The sequence below is a fragment of the Bos javanicus genome, chromosome 4, assembly GCF_032452875.1.
Source record: "Bos javanicus breed banteng chromosome 4, ARS-OSU_banteng_1.0, whole genome shotgun sequence".
Taxonomy (NCBI): domain Eukaryota; kingdom Metazoa; phylum Chordata; class Mammalia; order Artiodactyla; family Bovidae; genus Bos; species Bos javanicus.
Window position 1 is genome coordinate 83,072,516 of NC_083871.1, and position 12,299 is coordinate 83,084,814.

Below are 12,299 nucleotides of genomic sequence, written 5' to 3' on the forward strand. Positions count from 1 at the left end.
TATTTTCAAGAGGCACAAAATTCTAGCTTCTTCCTCTTAGTACTTCAAAGATATTGATTCACTATCTTTTTGCTTTCAGTATTTCTGATGATAAATCTACTATTACTTTTATGTCATTCCTTGTAAGTAAAATGTCTTTTTTTCTGGCCACTTTTAAGAATTTCTCTTTAACTCTAGTGTTGAGAGATTAGTTATGATGGGCTCAGATCTACTCCATGTGTCTCTCATCCTCTTTGGCCGGTGGCTGGACAAAGCTTGTACTTTTCATGAATGGCAGGAATCCGAGAAAAGGAAGTCAACCATTCAAGTGCATTTCAATCCTTTGCTTGCATTATGTTCACTAACATCCCTTGGCCAAAGCATGACACACGGTCACCCCCAAGTCACAGGATAAGGAAGTAAACTCCATCTATCATGAGGTCAAGGCAAAGCTCGGCATAAGGATTATGCTCACCTATACTGGAAGAAGTCCAGTACCTTAATTATAAACTTCAGCTGTCCCCAGCAAAAGCTGCCTCATGAAGTATAGCACAGAGGATTATTATTGTTGGTAGTGTTTCCCTTGGGTATCTTTCCTCACTGTGGTCTCCACACCTAGTCTCCTTTCTTAGATGCACATCCCAGGTCACCTCTTTCAGACTTTCAGTGGTAAAACAGTAGTTGACATCAAGCTCCCAGAAAGCTTTAAGAATGTTGGGACCTCATCAGATTGACTCCAGTGGTGATGCAGGTGTAAGGAATGAGAAAAGATTAATTCCCTTCTGTTATGTTAGGGGAAATTACATGTCACTGTTTTGACACGTAGTGACAGCACTGTGAGTACCTCAGTGCTCTTTTATAAAGGGATAATGCATAAACAGGCAACCCTTTTCCCACTCTCTTTGTAGCTCTATTAAATTACTATTTGATATGAGTGCCTTAAGGGATAACTCTCAAGATGAAGTAAGCAAAACCAAATAGATATCAAGCCCAAAGTAGCCAGTTACACCTTTTGAAGGCAGCCAAACTGGTATAGTGGATATTTAATGACAATACTTTTACACAGATCAACATTGTTACTAATAGCAGTTACTAATAGCAGGCTTCTATTTCCATTTTGAATATTTTCAGAATACTATGTTTAGTGTATTTGTTGTATTTATTGTTCATGGTAATCTTTTCTAGATATTATACTCTCATTTTGTGCATGAAGAGATGGAGGCTCAAAGAAGCTGAATTAACTGCCCAGGAAATGTAGCAAGTGGCAAAATTGGGGTGCAAACCCAGATTTATTTCAAAGTCAAAGCATATCTCAGTTTAGTATAATTTTTTTTTTTTTTAACCCTTGATCTCTAAATTCCCATTTAAGCTTCCTTAAGGGGCTCTTCCTCAGGCACTGATGGACATATTTGTGTGGCTCAATTTTTATGGAGAACTTGCAGATATCAGGGGTCCCTAAGATGTGGAAACAGGTCTCTGCAGCAGCCTGGAATAGCATTGGCGTCAAAGGACGGTGGAAAACCTGGTACAGCCTGTTCTACTCATCCCTGAGTGGGAAAATGATGCCATCTGGTCCTTGATTTTTTTTAAGGATTAGCAGTGCCCATCGGAGAAGGCGATGGCACCCCACTCCAGTACTCTTGCCTGGAAAATCCCATGGACGGAGGAGCCTGGTAGGCTGCAGTCCATGGAGTCACTAAGAGTCGGACACGACTGAGCGACTTCACTTTCACTTTTCACTTTCACGCATTGGAGAAGGAAATGACAACCCACTCCAGTGTTCTTGCCTGGAGAATCAATCCCATGGACGGGTAGCCTGGTGGGCTGCCGTCTCTGGGGTCGCACAGAGTTGGACGACTGAAGTGACTTAGCAGCAGCAGCGGTGCCCATAAAATGTGCTTTGGGGGAAGATAGTAAAGTAATTCTTTAAAGACAACAAAGTACATTAACACAAGTTATTGCTCAGATGTATCAAGTTCATAGAGCAGTGCCTAGAGCATTCTAAGTGTAATGTGTGTTTGCAAAATCATAAAAATATAATTTGTACCAATATACAATTGATGAAAAAAAAACTGCAAATTTTTAATAGGGGCTGAGGGAATCAATTGACAGTTTTGTTGTTATAATTATTAAAGAAAGAGGGATCTCAGAAGAACATTATCCGTGTTAATTTTAAAAGTATATATGAAGAATAACTGTGCTACTGAATAGATAACTCAAGACAATATGCAGGATGTATAAGCAGATTTCCTCCTACAGTGAGTATGGATATCCTAAAAAAAAAGTATTATCTGTAATGCCCTTAAGGTTTTCATACATTTCTAAATTTCTAAGTTTTATATCTATGATCAACATTAATTAAAACAACTCCTGTTTCTTAAATTTTTTTCTCCATACATCTCTATTCTTATATAATACTATATCCATTGTTGTTATCTTTCAATTTCTAGGCAACAGATGGTCTATATTGAGGCTTATATCAAATAACAAACACATGTACCTCGAATCATGTGGAAACTGACCTCAGTTCTCCCACTGTGGTATAGTTTATGAGGGCTGACCATCCCTGTGTAGCCCAAGCCCGAGTTAGACCAACTTCAAGCCCATGCTATATCCTGATCTCACAATAAATGTGTATTGGTGGGTATAGTAGTGAACAGAGGTACCTTCTATAATAAATGAACTAACATTAGTTCAGTATTATATATTTTTTGCTATTATTATAGCAAGACTTTCATTCTCTCTTTGGCTTGCTTTCTTTCTAATCTAAGAATGTTATTGGTGTAGGAGCTCATTTTTCAGTGGATACTGGGGCGTATGTTTTTCTCTCTTTCATTCCCTCATGAATGCAGTTGAGACAAACAATATTATGGATGAAGAATGGATGATATGATAACTGAATCCAGGGATGGGGGAGAGGCAGGTGGGATGAGGTCACTATAGATATTGACACCTTCCTTTTAAAAAAATTTTTTTTTAATTTTATTTTATTTTTAAACTTTACAATATTGTATTGGTTTTGCCAAATATCAAAATGAATCCGCCACAGAGGATGCTAATAGATGGAGAAATATACCATGTTCATGGATTGGAAGAATCAGTATAGTGAAAATTAGTATACTACCCAAAGCAATTTATAGATTCAATGCAATCCCTATCAAGCTACCAACGGTATTCTTCACAGAGCTAGAACAAATAATTTCACAATTTGTATGGAAATACGAAAAACCTCGAATAGCCAAAGCTATCTTGAGAAAGAAGAATGGAACTGGAGGAATCAACCTACCTGACTTCAGGCTCTACTACAAAGCCACAGTCATCAAGACAGTATGGTACTGGCACAAAGACAGAAATATAGATCAATGGAACAAAATAGAAAGCCCAGAGATAAATCCACGCACATATGGACACCTTATCTTTGACAAAGGAGGCAAGAATATACAATGGATTAAAGACAATCTCTTTAACAAGTGGTGCTGGGAAAACTGGTCAACCACTTGTAAAAGAATGCAACTAGAGCACTTTCTAACACCATATACAAAAATAAATTCAAAATGGATTAAAGATCTAACGTAAGACCAGAAAATATAAAACTCCTAGAGGAGAACATAGGCAAAACATTCTCTGACATACATCACAGCAGGATCCTTTATGACCCACCTCCCAGAATATTGGAAATAAAAGACACCTTCCTTTTTAAATCTTAGCTTCCCAGGGGGCATCACAGCAGTGAAATGATGTGATTACATCATTTCCAAGTCTTAGATCATTTTATTTACTTGGTTCTCTGTAAATTTTGACTTGAGTTTTATGAGCTGGCAGAGAAGGAGATTCCTTGGATCTTGCTGGCTTTAGGATACATTTCTCAAAAATTCTATTTGTTGCCTGAACTTGGAACTAAACAAAGAATAAGGATTGGAGCCTGGGCAATGTACCTGAGCAACTTGGCCAGGGTTGGCTATTTCCGCCTCTCATCATATAAAACTCTGGGAGCCCGTGGATGAGCCAACTAAATGGTAAATTATCAAAGCATGCTTTGGGAATATCAAATAAATTCGAGGATTATGCATGGATGAGGTCATGAAATCTGATCAGATTCAAGCTCATACATACTTTATTTTATTTCAACAGAATGAAATCCCTGAGGTGAAGAAAGAAGAGACCTTGCTGGATCTGGACTTTGATCCTTTCAAGCCTGATGTGACCCCTGCAGGTTCTGCTGGAGTGACCCACTCACCCATGTCACAGGTATCAAGTGGATTTTTTGATGGTTGGGGCTGATAATTTATAACCTTTAGTAAAGCTCAGTAAGGCATTTCCCTGATCCCTCTCCCTTTCACATGACTATTTCTTTTCACCTGACAAACATATCCTAATGGGAAGGAAGGATAGAGAGAGGACTTGATCGATGTCAATTATTCTCAACCTCCCCTACTGTTAGCTTTCTCTACCCACAGAGTTGGGATAACACACATTCCAGTTTGCAGGAATCATCCATCTCAGAGTTACCCATAGTTCCACATTTGTTCTCTGAAGTGTCCAGGCTTGGATGATACATTCTATGACTTCCCTAAGTAAGACTCTTCCTCTTGGCTTGGGGTTTAATCTTCTTACTGTTTTCTCTACTGTTTTTCCTCATACTTTGTAAATTAAGTCATTTGGCCATCACCATGAGATTTTGTCCAAACAGGAATCTTCTTCAGTCTTGATAGTTCTGAACTTGATGCTGATACTCATGATGCCTATGTGGTCTTTGTTTTTAATTTATTTATTTTAATTGGAGTATAATTGCTTTACAAAGTTATGTTAGTTTCTGCTGTACAACAATGTGAATCACTATACATATACACAAATCCCCTTCCTCTTTAGCCTCCCCTCCATGCCCACCCCACATCCCACCAGTCTAGGCCATCACAGAGCACCAATCTGAGCTCTCTGTGCTATACAGCAGCTTCCCACTAGCTGTCTGTTTTACCTATGGCAGTGTATACATGTCAATGCTGCGCTCAATTGGTCCCACTCTCTGATGTTTACATGATCTTGATGATAACTTGATGCAGAGTTAGCCTTGCTTATCCATGCTTACCCATGTCCACAACTTCCTCACTCTCAACATTCTTCCCATTTCAGTAGTTATTATGATCATAATGTCTGTCAGGGGGATACTGGTAAAGTAAAAGTAAAGTGAAGTCACTCAGTCGTGTCTGACTCTTTGTGACCCCATGGATTGCAGCCTACCAGGCTCTTCCATCCATGGGATTTTCCAGGCAAGAATACTGGAGCGGTTTGCTATTTCTTTCTCCAGGGGATCTTCCCAACTCAGGGATCAAACCCAGGTCTCCCACATTGTAAGCAGACGCTTTACTGTCTGAGCCACCAGGGAAGGTCCAGAGGGATACTGGTAGTGGGTGCTGAAATGACCTGTGGGTAATTTCTCTGGAATATAGTTACTTTACAGTCGTCTATGCTAATGGAAGGAAGTTAACTCAAAATATTTGCTACCCAGAAATTGTTTATGTCAGTATTTTTGATGTGGTTGGGGCCTCACATTTGAGTCTGGGAAAATCCAAGGATGCTAGAATATAACTTCAGATTAATTAATCAAAGTGTAGTGCAAAACTCAACTTAGATATTGAGACCCAACTCAACTTCTTGGTCTTGAGGCCTACTTGATACCTGATGGTAAATCACTGGGACACAGACAGCTAACTGTGACCTCCAGTAAATAAAGCATCTCTCTAATCCACACTTTGTTCAGAATGTGATCGGATTTATGCAAGCCTCCATGTTGTGATATTAAAGCAATAAAAATCTGAGATGTCAGTAAAGCAGGCGATTGAGTAGATTAGATGCTGGTCTGAAAGGTATTTAGCAAAAAAAAAAAAATGGGTTTCTTAGATGAATGTTTTAGGAAGTTTTATTAAAATTCCCTTTTAGGATATTCATGACATGCCTTAGAATATTCAGTTCAGTTCAGTTGCTCAGTCGTGTCCGACTCTTTGTAACCCCATGGACTACAGCACACCAGGCCTCCCTGTTCATCACCAACTCCCGGAGCTTGCTCAAACTCATGTCCATCGAGTCAGTGATGCCATCCAACCATCTCATCCTCTGTCGTCCCCTTCTCCTCCTGCCTTCAATCTTTCCCAGCATCAGGGTCTTTTCCAGTGAGTCAGTTCTTCACATCAGTTGGCCCAAGTATTGGAGTTTCAGCTATAGCATCAGTCCTTCCAATGAATTTTCAGGACTGATTTCCTTTAGGAGTGACTGGTTTCATCTCCTTGCAGACCAAGGGACTCTCAAGAGTCTTCTCCAACACCACAGTTCAAAAGCATCAATTCTTCAGTGCTCAGCTTTCTTTATAGTCCAACTCTCACATCCATGCATGACTACTGGAAAAAGCATAGCTTTGACTAGATGGACCTTTGTTGGCAAAGTAATGTCTCTGCTTTTTAATATGCTGTCTAGGTTGGTCATAGCTTTTCTTTCAAGAATATTAAAGGCTGCAAAAAGTCCTGCACTTGTAATTAGCCTCTAATTAAAATACATAAATTAAAAAAAAACTATTTAGATTTGTTTAAATTAGTTTCTCAAATTTGTTTGACCTCAGAAATGTGTTCCAATGAAACGTTCTTAGCATTCATGGGAGTGGTCCCTAAAACTCACTTTGGGAAATGCTAATGTGGTCATTGTCAGCAAGTTTGAGGGTTCTATCTTGTTGATCAAGCAAGGTAGAACGTGAATGTACGTATCATTCAGAATATCTCCTTGGCAGAGCTTTCTCATTGGATAGACAGCCAGCAGAATTCAAGGGACTTCTGCCTTCTCCAACATTCACTATGTTAGTGGCAGGAGGAAAGTTTCCACAGTGGATGCTGTGATGATCAGGGGATGAGATGCCATACCATTTCAAGCTGCAAGTTTGACTCAAGAGAGGAATCTCTTTTCTATCAAGTCATGGTTAAATGAATTCATGAATCACAGAATTTAAGACTAAGAGATTTTTTTTCAGAATTAAACAACAAAAAATGACCTGGGTTAAATATTCAGAGGTCATAGTCTCTGGCAGAAATTCATTACTGCCATCAGGGCAAGCTGTATGTGCCCTTCTGCTCTTCCCTCGGGTCAGGTGATAAACTGCTCTGGCTTCCCAGTGGCCGTAATTGAGTCACCTCACTGCAGCATTGACCTGTGATCCAACTCTAGTCACATAGCTCATCCTTGGTGAAGAAGAAAAGTCTTAGGCTGGGATGACAAAAATCACAGAGCTGTTAGATTTTGCTACCTTCTGTCTCCTTGACTCAACGTGATATCCCTTCCCCATCGCCTGATCCTGTGTTTTAAATTGCTGTTCTTTCTGCTCACGGAGCACCTCACCCTGTGATCTCTGCAGTGTCCACATGAGTTAACATGTCCTTTCATGATCGTAAGGAGTGATAAACATGACGTTTCACATTGCTGCCTTCCTTCAGAGAAAATGCCTGTGCTTTCTGCATTAAGCAGAGATGAGTAGGAGCTTTTAGAAGCTGTGATTCTTAAAGGGCTGTGAAGCAAGAAAACATAAACCATCTAGAAAACCAGAAAATGCATGTAGGGTGCAGAAGGACTCTGTGTACCAGTAACTGGCTTTCAGTTGTCATGTCATTCTACAAGTGAGTGCTAATCGAGAGACCGACCAGGCTGCCTAGAGCTGCAGGGGAGGGGGACATTAGAGGAGGCCCAGACCAGCCTGAGGGGGTTTTCAGTTGGAACCACAGGGCCTGTCTTCTGTAGTACAGAACCCTGTAATCCCATCTGGAAACTGTCATATTTTTCAGATGAAAGTGTCAGGCTCTCTAATTTTCTGTGCACATTTAGAGATTCAAAACAAGAAAACCAACATGGATGTAGTCTAGTCACAAAGGCATGAACAGAAAACGATGTGGCTTTAGCAGTAATTCTCGGTCACGAAGGAATTAAGAAAGAGAGGTCTCCTCCACTGTTTACACACAGTGGAAGTCCTTTCAACCATTTGGATTTATTCCCCAGGATCAATAAGTTTCATAATTAAAATGCCAGGAATAAGTGTAATTCAGCCACATGTCTTAGGGGGCACTCTGCTAATTTGCATGATGGCCAATTAATTGAGCTGTGTGTTGTCTGATTCAACATATTGAAGAATTGCTTTTCTGGAGGTCATTTACCATCAAACAGGTCATCCTCTTTAATTTGATAGGGGAGTGGGGTAGAATAAATAGCATTTTGAAGTGACTAGGATCTGCATTTCCTCAAAGAAGTGATAAACTCTAATATCTGGACACCTTGTTTACTTCACTTTAATTGTGTGTGTATGTGTGTGTGTATTAATGTAAGTCCATTCATCATACTTTGGATATAGATTTCACTCAGAGTGAAAAACAGATTGACACATGTGGATATTTTCAATAATCTACATTAAATATAAGAATGTAAAATTTAAAATTTGGTTCTGTTATACTTGCACATTTCAACTCCCAATACCACATATGACTAGTGGCTGCCATATTGGACAGCATGGACATGGAACATTTTGTCACCAAAGAAAATTATATTGGGCAGTGCTGTACTAAACGTTTCTAAAATGTTTATGATTCTGTTTCAAGAACTTATATCACCTCCGTATTTTTTACATGCTTGAGGTTTATCTGCTGATGGTTTTTTTGTTTGTTTGTTTGTTTGTTTGCTTTCAGACATTGCCCTGGGACCTATGGACGGTAAGAGAACTCTTATTTTAATGTATCTGGATGGCTAGATATTGGGAACCTTGTTATATTTTATCTATTATGGAAAGAAGACCCAGACATTTTTGATGACAATCATCAGCTCCCTGATGATTTCTAAGCATTTATCTGCACCCAGAAACAGTGGCGAGGAAAAGAGTAAATACCAGACTCTTGGGTGAGCAAGAATTCAGTGTTGTGCCCCTTCATGCATCTTCTTTGATTATCGGTGGCCAGAGGAAATGTTGTAGTAAAGGGCATATATATTTGTTACTGCTTATAGAATACATGAAAAGTATGGATGAGAAAATGTAAATGACAAGCTATTCCACACAGGGAACCATTAAAACTTAAAAAATTTTTTTTTGCCATGAGGCATGTAAGATCCTAGTTCCCAGACCAGGGATTGAACCTGAATCCCTTGCAGTGGAAGCGAGGAGTCTTAACCACTGGACAAACAGGGGAGTCCCCAGGGAACGCTTTTTTTTCATTATTATTTTCACTGAAGCTTAGTCACAGAGGATTTGAGCTTTAGAGCCAGACATCCCTGGATGTGAGTCTACACTGCAGTTACTATAACAACATGACTTTCAGCAAGTTCTGAAACTCTTGAAGCCTCAGTTTTTTCTCATCTGTAAAATAAGGGTTATGACACCTACCTCAGAGAATTGTGTGAGGATTAAAGGAGATAATATTTGTAGAGTATTTAGCTCAGTATCTGTCATGTATTGATACAAAGTCTATATTACTGCTGATGTTATTTATTCAGCTAATCTGATGTGCAAGGGTGAACATTTCCAAAACTGAGAATTGAGACTAAAGCACAGTTTGGTGGTGGCAACATCTGTGAAATTAAGAAAATAACTGCACCCATATGAAGCCCCATTTCTCTTGCGTTTGGGCCCTTTTCTCCCCTGTCTTAGAAGAGCCCTGGGTCACGTGATCTTAAGAGCTCAACTTGAGTTTAATGTTTTCTTCTCTTTTAATGAGATAGCAACAAGAAAGTTGGGTAGATCTAACTATTCATGAGCCTGGTCTTCTGAAGTGACATTGCTCCTTTCTTCCCTTAAAACAGAAAGATGACTATTCCCTTCCCTTCCTCAGGAGATTGAAGCATCATGGAAGGCTCTCAAGAAAAGGGCTAAAAAATTTCTGCATGAAAACATCTTTTATAGGGAGGTGGTTTTACTTGGATATTCACAAAAAGGGCTGACATTCAGAACATTGGGATTCTATAACCATAAAATGTTTTTGTTGATTTTAGAAAGTGACAGGGGCTAGCTTCATGTTTCAATTGTGTAGTCTTCACAATAGTGAAACAAAACTCATTTCTATTGCAAAACAAATTGCAAAACTTAATCTTAAACCAGTAAAAGTCAAAGTCTTCAACGGTATGTTGATTTTGGTCAGTGTGAGATTTTAATGTGCTAGGAAATTTTCTTTTCTTGTCTTATGATCATGCATATGCTTATTTATTATTATTTTTTTTTTACTCATATAGACAAGCACTGATTTGGTACAGCCGGTAGGTAAATATCCAGAAAATTCTGGATTTTTTTTCATATTTAATATACATTGTATACAGAGTGTATTATCTTAGAATGAGCTTTCATTTCTCATGGCATTGCTAGTCACAGACGTAATATTATACAATTTAATTTACATACTCTGTAGCTTTATTTAACTGGTGCTACTCTATTGAAGACTTTTGTGTTTCTCATCAAATCTTACCATGATCTATTTCATCTTATGTTTTTTTTTTTTTTTTTTCTTTGCTCTTCTGCATACTCTAAAGACTGATTCTTCAAAAAGTCTTTCCCTGTGTAACCTGATTATGGAGGAAACTCCAGACAGTGGGTTGACCGAAGAAATTCAAAGATCTCAGATTGATTTAGGTGCAATTATTTGGGGCCCCGATGGTAGTACAGACAGTGTCAGCCAGAAAATGACCCAAGATGGGTCACAGGAAGACTCTGCATGTCTCTCTGAAGCAGAACAGGACCTGGGATTGTCCACTGGAATGTTTCCTTCTGCTGATTGGCACACTGTAGCTGGGCAGGGTGAAAATGTCCTGCGGCCAGCCCCTCTATGTGGAGATGAACAACTGCCCCCAAACCCCATGCCTGGGGCTGCTTGTATGGAGATGGAGCATCCTTATGATTTACCTGACTCAGAGATACCAGCCATGGAAACTAGTGGCCTGGTCAAAGAAAGTCAAGAAGATATTAAAAAGTCAGAAGAAGAGGAAGAAAACCAGAAGACTGAAGATTCTATCTGGGCAGGTGTGGAGACATATGAAAAGGTAGAGGCTGGAACTGTTGGTGTCAAGGACCTAGAAGGGACAGAGGAATTTGAAGAGAGAACATGTGAAAGTACAGGAAATGGAGTAGTAGATCTTTTTAAGACACTAGGAAAGCAAGACCAGGAGACCTTAAAAATCAATGAAGAGGAAACTAGGAAATATCTAAGTGCTGAGTGTGAAGAAAGCATAAAGACTGATGAAAAGTATCTTGAGAAAACTGACATATTAGAAAAAGACAAGAAAAATGTAGATCAAGCAGATGAGTTTAGTGACAGAGCCCAAGGGCTAGATGAAGGGAATCAAGTAGTAATAAGTAATTGTGAAATTATAGAGAGTTCTGAAGCTAACGGTGCCAGTCATACAGATATTTTGATTCTGCCTCCCCAGGCTGACTCTGTGTCTAATACTGAAGATGCCAGCCCAGAGGGATGGTTCTTAGCTGAAAAAGACGAAGATAAAAAATTAATAGGCCCTCCTAGCCATAATATAATGTATCACTTAGCACAGGGGAGTACAGATGCTAAAGAGATTCAGTGTGGGGCTGTGTTACATGCGTTTGGAGCTGACAGGGATGGAAATCAGGCTATTGTTTTATCAGTAACACACAAAGCAGCAACTCAGTCTAGGACAGATCTTAATTCTGCTCTGGGAACTGATGCAAACAGAAGAGACTGGTGTTTGTGTAAGACAGAGGATTCATTAATAGAGGGACCTGAAAGTACAGGGACTAGGAACTGTAGCCAAACCATTAACTTGCCAAGAATTGCAAAACCGGGGCCTTGGGGAACAGATCCAGGTCAAATCCGACAGCCAAGCTTGGATTCAGCAGGGAATAATGTAGAAATAGTAGAATTCTCTGGTATACCAGATGGCCAAGCAAGTGGATTTGCCAGTTGTCTTGATTCTATTAACCACTGGTCTACCAGAGGCATAGAAGGCTTAGATAATTGCAGGGAATGCTTAGATACAGTTGGAAGCAAGAAAGGGCTGGAGGTGGATTTACTAGCAGATGTAGGTGGGAAACAAGTCATTGGTAGCTGCTGGGAAGAAAGCCAAGAGATAGCTATACCATTGGTTCTGGGAGCCTCCCAGAATGCTAGCACCGAGAGTTCTGCTAGTCCCCAAGACAATGACACCAACAACTCAGATTTATCTGAAGATGAAATTGCTAACCAGAGATATGGATTGTTGTACCAAGAAATAGAGGCTGATAAAGAAGAGGTACTTACCCCAGTATGTAGTATAGACTAGCCAAAGACTTCTGTAGGCTCTGTTTTTCC

General features: G+C 39.5%; 1 protein-coding gene across 1 annotated transcript in view; it reads left to right on the plus strand.

Moving 5' to 3' along the window:
* Nucleotides 1–12,299, plus strand: part of AMPH (amphiphysin) — a 214,946-nt gene that overhangs the window by 157,845 nt on the left and 44,802 nt on the right. Inside the window, exons 12-14 of the mRNA XM_061414521.1 lie at nt 4,111–4,227; nt 8,688–8,711; nt 10,219–10,242. Coding sequence (XP_061270505.1) covers nt 4,111–4,227; nt 8,688–8,711; nt 10,219–10,242 — 165 coding nt within the window. The remainder of the gene's footprint in view (nt 1–4,110; nt 4,228–8,687; nt 8,712–10,218; nt 10,243–12,299) is intronic.